Consider the following 7441-nt stretch of genomic DNA (forward strand, 5'->3'; position numbering starts at 1 on the left):
AGAAAGAAAGAAAGAAAGAAAGAAAGAAAGAAAGAAAGAAAGAAACGCCTGTCGGCCGTTGCCATGCCGACCAAGTCCTGGGTGAGAAACGTTTGTGACCCTCTCCTCGGAGACGACCGAAAGTTTAATGCCGGATGAAACTGAACGTCAYGGCGAGTCTGAGCTGGTTGCCATAGCGACGCTCCCATTCAGCCGAGGAACTGGGTTCGACTCGAACCTCAAACCCAAAGCAGTTAAACCATTTAAACCAGTTACTGCAGCAGTTTTACTGGTTCCCACTCGGCCCGACGTTTGTTCTGGATTCCCGTTACGTCCATCGGCTCAGAGGACGGGTGGGTTCTGGAGCTGCGCGCCGAGCCCCAGGCGGTTCAGCTGGAGCTCGTAAGCCCGACGGAGCGCTGCGGCCGTAAAAACCCGGCGCAGGAGTTCGTCCTTTAAAATCRGCTTTAAGCAAAAGTAAAACACTTTTCACAGACTGCAGCTCTGTCTGCATCAGCAAAGGGTTGTTCTCAGATTTAACTACAAACATTTTGTTGGGTGAGTTAAATTTTACCTAGAGGCTAAAAAATCTGAATCAGAGCTTAAAACCACAAAGTGTTAGAAAATAATGATTATTAAGTTTATATTTAATGTTACATTTAATGGCTGGAAATAACAATAAAAACACTGGAGACCGTTTTTGTTTACATTCCTGCTCTCCCATTCTTATTAAAAACAATAGAATAAATAATAGCACCATTTTTCTTAGTGTAGCATTAAGTCAGCATCTGATTGGCTGATCAGTTCTGCATGACGGCTCCTCCCCCGGGTTACAATAACTATGGGTTTTTCATTAGTTTAGTGTTGTTTTGAGACATTTTGTTCAATTAGTTGTAATTAGTTTTTAGTGTGTTTGCTGCTATTCATTAGATATTATTAGTTTAGTTTCACTTTAGTTTTTTTTAGTTGTGGTAGTACTTTTCATACTTTGGTTAATTTTGATCAATTCCCACAAGTTTTTAAAGGGGCAGCATTATGTACTCTCCAGGTACATAGTGCCATTTGATAGCACAATAAAGTAACTATTTTAACTTCAGTTGTTAAAAAAAACACTATAAAAACAAATATGACTTAAAATAAATTTGACTTTGTAATTTAGCCTTGAAATTGGGACTCTGTCTCTTTAAAAACTCCCGCTGTGAACATTTAGCCTCATCATTCAGAGCCTGGCGGCAAGAAGAGAGAGAGCGAGCAAACAAAGAAAGCTAGAAGAAAAAGTAACAGAAAAAGAAAGAAAGAAGAAAAGAAAGAAAGAAGACGAGAAAAGGAAAACAGACAAAAAGAACAAATCGCGGGGAAAAAAAGGGAGAAAAGAAAAACAAAAAAGGAAAAAGGAAAGATTGAAAATAGAAAAGAGGAAAAGACAGAAAGAATAAAAGAAAATGAAAATGATGCAAGACCAAAAATTAAACTAAAGAAAAAGAAAAAAACAGAAGAAGAAACAAAAACAAAAAGAAAAAGAGGAAGAAAAGAAATAAAGGAAAAAGAAAGAAATAAAGAAAAAAGAAAGAAAGAAAGAAAAAAGATGGTGTTGTCAGTCTGAGCTGCAGTTTTCTGGATGTAAATATCGTGCAGACGGATCATTATGGAGGACAAACATCACAGATAACCTTCTCTCTCATGTTTTCCTGTTTTCCCGCGCCGTACAGGGAATCGGTTTCACAGCTCGCTGCGTTCCCATTTGTCGCTGTTGGAGCTTCGCCGCCCTGAGCGGCGGCTGTACATCAGCAGGGCGGTCTGCCGCCGCCGCAGCCGCCGCTCCCTCACGCTCACGCATCTCGTTACCTTAATGCAGGTGTGGCGCAGCAACAAAGGAGAGAAGACGGAGGCTTCTCTCCAATTACACAGAGAAATGGCCGACAGCGTCCTAATTGGCTCGGCAAAGAGAGGGTGTGAGCGGCGGCGGCGGCGGGGCTGGGGGGCTCCCCATGAAGGCCAGCAGGACGTAGATGAGAGGCAGCGCCGCAGCACTTCCTGATGTCTAGCGCCTCTAGTTTCCCTCTAATGAGGAGCCATCGCTGTCCTTTTGACTTGTTTTACCGTCATCATTTCCATTTTTATGACTATTGTGAGCGGCAGCGTGGGGCTCATGTGATGCAGGTTCCTCCGTGTTTAATAATTGAACTTTATTCCGTCCAGGAAGGAAAAAAACAAAAAAACAACGTCTTTAAAGTTCAAATTATTGCAGCTGAAATGGAGGAAGCGGGCTTTCTAGGCACTAATTCTCATTAAATTAGACTGAGGGAACATTTTATGACCTCTCCAATCACCAAGCTGCTCAAGGTTTACTTCACAACTTCCAGGATTATACCGGGAAACATCTCATTTAACACAACTGGGCTGCGTACGTTCTTAATATATTGCTTAATCAGGATAAGCGATTACTGGTTCTGGTCTTATCGGTATAAAATGTTTATTCTTTTATGGGTTTTATTTCTGGAACTTGTTACTCATTAACTGTGCAACGCTGCGCTTTCCTGCTTTAAAGGCTAATAAACGTAGCTGCAGAGAAGGTCACCACTCCGAGTCACTTTCCTTATATCTGCTCCTTCTGCCACAATGTAAACACAGAATCTGACATTACAGCTAAACCTTTTAATAACGGAGAAACTACAAGGACTGGAAATTTTATAAGAGCATTCAATGCCAAGAAGAGCTAACATGCTAAATGTAGCTAATTTTAGAATATAGGCTAATAATAGCATAGTTCAGCAGGTTAGAAAACATTAGCCTTGTAGCTAAGGACACTGGATATAAGCTGCAGTGTTGGACACAATAAGTTGCGATGCTATTAGTATTAGTGTTTTTACAGCTGACATACCAACCAACATTAGCATAGCTAATAATCTTTGCTATTGACACCAACTATGTTAGCATTTTAGAAAATGTTAGCATTTGGGCACCTTTTGTGACATACATAAAATCTCTGCCTTTATAACGCATAGACTGATGCGACTGACTCATCATGTCATCATGTGACTAAAATTTACAGAATAAACAGGTAAAATATTGTTGCCTTTTAGCTTCTCAATGCCGTCCTTCCCCCTCTCCCGTTTTTTAAATTATTGTTTTGTTAATGTATTCTTTTTTTACGTGTTTATACTTGTTTAGTCTCGTTTTTGTTATGTCAGTACGGTGATTTATGTTCGCTACGGGGAAAGGGAAAAAAAAAAATCGGAGAAGTCATTAAGTTTTGCAAAATATATGTAATATCAATGAATGTATGATCTCCTGATAAATAAAATAAAAAAGAAAATGCTAGCAGTAAGCCGATATGGTATTATTAGTGTTTATTTTCATAGCTAATATTTCTTGCAGGATAGCACAAGTATTTTTTTAAACGCTTGGCTGTTTTTAGAAGCAGCAGATCCAAATGGAAGAACAAAATGTGAATTTTGCCCAATAAATTCCCTTTAAATGTGAACCAATTTCAGGCCTAAATCAACAAATAATCCATAAGAATTTCTTCTGGATTTTTCAAGTTTAATTTTATACCTTTAGCACAGCGGACCATCCGACCAGCATTAAGCAGCTTCTTTACTCAGACTTATCGCCTCCACCTCCGCGGGCCGGATCGATGTTCGGCTCCTTACCAGAACTGATGGGCTGCAAGGCTTCCTGCTCCACCTCCATCTGATGGTAATGGCGGATGCAGACGCGGCTGTCTATCTGGTAGAGCAGGGCGGGGCACAGGTAGGTGAACTCGCTGGGGGAGATGACCGAGTCGGGATGCAGGCCGTAGTAGGTGAGGAGCTGAGTCAGGTTCAAACACTGAGCGGTGGAAAGAGTTCAAAAGTAAGAAAACTAACCACTACTTTAGTAATCTAATTCAATCGATTAATAGATTAGTTTGAACATTAGTGAAGCGTTCATCGTTTATCTTGCAAAATACCCTTAATAGAAATACTAAATATAGTTTTATTCATAACTGAAAAGCATTGATACATATTATACTGTACTGATGAATTATGCATCATTAAAATGATTTTTTTATGGAGAGTGACATCATTGGTAAGGAAATGCATCACGAAAGAATCAATTAATACTCCAGTTAACAATTAATCGATTACTAAATGAGTTGACGATTATTTGAATAATACGATTAATCACGATCAATTCGACTAATCATGGTCAATCATGATTAATCAACTAATTTTAGTAATCGATTTAATACTCCAGTTAACAACTAACTAAATGAGTTGATTATTTCAATAAGTTAATCACAATTTATTTGATTATAATCAAGCATTTCAGTGATTTGATTATTTGATTTGATTTTCTTAATCATCAATTAATCATGATAATTCATGATTAATCACAATTAATCAARTTAATTATTTRATTAATTATGATTAATTTGATTAAATTAGTTGACAATTATCAACTAATTGTATTATTTTCAATAATATTTCAATAATTTGATTATTTAATTTGATTATTTTAATAATCGACCAATCACGATTAGTGATGTTTAATCTGATTAATCGTTTCAGCCCTAAATACCTGAATCACATTAGCTAACGTTTTAGGGAATAGAAAGACAAAAACAGGAGCATAAAAAATAATTTCTGAATAATTAATGATCAATTAACCAATCAGGGTGAGGTCCTACCTCCTCATGYTGGTGYSTCATTCCACCTGGATGCTCTGTAAGCACYGGTGAGGCTGCAACCACAGCAGCCACACCTGGAGCCTCTCTCTTGTCTTTATGAGGGTGAGCATGGTCGTGGTCATGACCACCATCATGGCCGTGGTCGTGGTCATGACCACCATCATGGCCGTGTTCGTGGTCATGGCTGTGTTCGTGGTCATGGCCGTGTTCGTGGTCATGACCCCCAGGTTGGGGTGTTTCAGGTGTGGGTAACTTGCTGGGTCTCCGCTGACCTCTGACCTTTCCAGGCCTCCTGGTCCTCCTGGCTGGATTCTGCGTCGGACCGACCGGCGGCTCCAGCTGTCCATCGGTGTGATTGTGTCGGTCATGGCTGTGGYTTCTGTGGCCCTGATGCACAGAGGTGAGATGTTTGCGGCYGCTCTGTACCTCTGTTTKCTGCTGTGGGTGGTCGTCATCATGTGTATCATGATCAGAATGTTCCTGGTTCCCACTCGGCTCACCAGGAGGCGGACTGGAAGCAGTGGTGTGGCTGCATCGTGTGGGAACCTCCTGCGTTTGTGGAGGACGGGGCTTGTGGTCATGATGGTCATGACTGTGATCATGATGGTCATGAGTGTGATGATCATGATTGTGGTCGTGATGGTCATGATTGTGGTCGTCGCTAGAGGATGAGTGTGAGTGAAGCCCTTCCTGAACGTCCAGCAGGTCAAGGTGGGCTACATGGTCATGACCCAGATCCTCATGATCCACGCCTACCAACTTCACYTCCCCTAAACCCAGACTCATCAGGAGACTCTGGAAACCATGGAAGTCTAATCGGTCTTTCTGTCCGTAGCGCCTGAACAGCTGCTGGATGTAGAAACGCTGCTCTTCCTCTAGAGGTCCCCCTTCTTGAGCGTTGGACTCGGTGGTGGCTCGGACATACGGAGCCTCAGAGATCTGCAGGTCGATGTGCTGATGTCCGGCGGTTGAGTGGTCATGTCCGTCCGCGTGGCAATGGTTGCAGTGATGGAAGATGAAGGTGAGAACGCACAGGAAGCAGAATTTGGTGTGTACGTGCACTCGCATTGTGTCCTCGTTATTGGTCCCCTGCAACAAAAAACAGAGTCACTTAATGGCCACAGTAGCACCAAACGAGGCAAAACTGAAGTTAAATTCAGAGGCAATAACTCACTAAGACACCAATAAGCTAAAACACTAACTCCTTATGCAGGGACAGACATGATGATGTAATGATTCACACCAAAACAGTGAACTACGGAGCTACAGACTCACTGGAGCACAGAAAACTGATCCAGTGAGTCTCTCACCGTGTCACATCGTCCGGTAGACTCGGTTCAACTAGGGACCAAAGTTGCAACATTTGTTACATTTTCAGCTGCTTGCTTCTCTTTCGCAATGAACTGAGAAAAACCAACCAAACATTTTGAAAAACCTGTTCCCCTCCTCACCTGTGGGGGCGCTGCACCAAGAACCACTGAAGGAAATGACAGTCTGAAGAAAACACTGAGTGAAACTTTCTTCACAAAATGTAATAAAAAATAAATTAGTAAGATTTTAGCGATTGTCTTTGGTAAAAAAAAATCGCGAGCCATGTCTTAAGCTAGCGCTCGACATGAGCATTTTGGGTTGCATTTACCCAGAATGCCTTGAGCCATAGTCCCCTTTCTACAATGACGTATTAGCGCCAGCGTAGATGGGGAAAACGTCCATTAAAAAACTCAGAATATTTTTATATTAATCTGAGAAATTTTCAAGAATAAAAGGAGAAATGTTCAGGGTTTTAAAAGTAAAAAATGTTAAGCTTTTGAAATAAACTCCAAATTTCCAAGCTTTTTCTATAAAATGTCTGAGCTTACAAATTTCTGTTTATTCTAGCAATTTTATTTTGACTTTTCAAATTCAAATTTCCAAGATTACCTAAAAATTTCCGAGTTCTTTTCTTAGCAAATTTCCAGCTTTTGGAGCTAAGAAATTCCAGATTTTTTTTCTGGGAAATTTCTGAGTTTTTTGTCAGAAATTTCCTACTCATTCTTTGTTTTTCTCTCTGCAATGGCCCCAACATGCTGTCACAGCTTTCCGCTTTTGGAGCGTTCACACACTCATTCAAACCGCACCAGAGKTCACTTCAACCAAACATACGCCGTGGTTTATAGAGACGGACCAGAGTTCACTTATTTGGTCCGATTACGAGTTCACACCGGACTTCCTAGACAAACAAACTGGACTTGGAGTAAAGCAGAGCAAACATGGCTGACTCACCAAACTATTACTCACTGATGTAGCTGCTCAATGAATCGCTGACACGCTAACTCAGTAATAAACCGCCTCCCTGACAAAGTGACTCGCTGAAACACTGACACACTAATGCAGTGACACACTGATCCAGTGCTGCACTTAACCACCGACGCTCTGCAGGATGACGAGTCTCCAAAGCAAAATTTAATGGATCCAGCAGGAGAATTAAGATAACAAGCTTGTAGACAAACAGTACTTTCAAAGCTGCAGCGCCTCTCATGTTGGAATAACAGATTCAACGTTCTGCAGCCCAACAAACTCCACAGAGGATTGAGAAACAAATTGCTTGTTTTCTCCCACTTTAAAAAGCCTGAAGCAGCGATATGATTCCAGTCAAATGATCCTCATAAGGTCTCTGCCGAGGCCCGTGGGTGGCTGCAGCGTGGAGACAGGCAAATAAAGGGAGGTCAGATGAAGACGAGGTGAGGCAGCACACACACACACACACACACACACACACACACACACACACACACACACACACACACACAC

The 7441-nt window shown here is 41.4% G+C and overlaps 1 protein-coding gene across 1 annotated transcript in view; it reads right to left on the reverse strand.

Annotated features, from left to right (window-relative positions):
- Positions 1-7441, reverse strand: part of slc39a10 (solute carrier family 39 member 10) — a 33279-nt gene that overhangs the window by 9095 nt on the left and 16743 nt on the right. Inside the window, exons 2-3 of the mRNA XM_008404171.2 lie at positions 4652-5740; positions 3633-3810 (exon numbers count right to left, since the gene is read on the reverse strand). Of these exons, the coding sequence (XP_008402393.1) occupies positions 3633-3810; positions 4652-5719 (1246 nt within the window). The 5' untranslated portion in view covers positions 5720-5740. The remainder of the gene's footprint in view (positions 1-3632; positions 3811-4651; positions 5741-7441) is intronic.

The sequence above is a fragment of the Poecilia reticulata genome, linkage group LG2, assembly GCF_000633615.1.
Source record: "Poecilia reticulata strain Guanapo linkage group LG2, Guppy_female_1.0+MT, whole genome shotgun sequence".
NCBI lineage: Eukaryota > Metazoa > Chordata > Actinopteri > Cyprinodontiformes > Poeciliidae > Poecilia > Poecilia reticulata.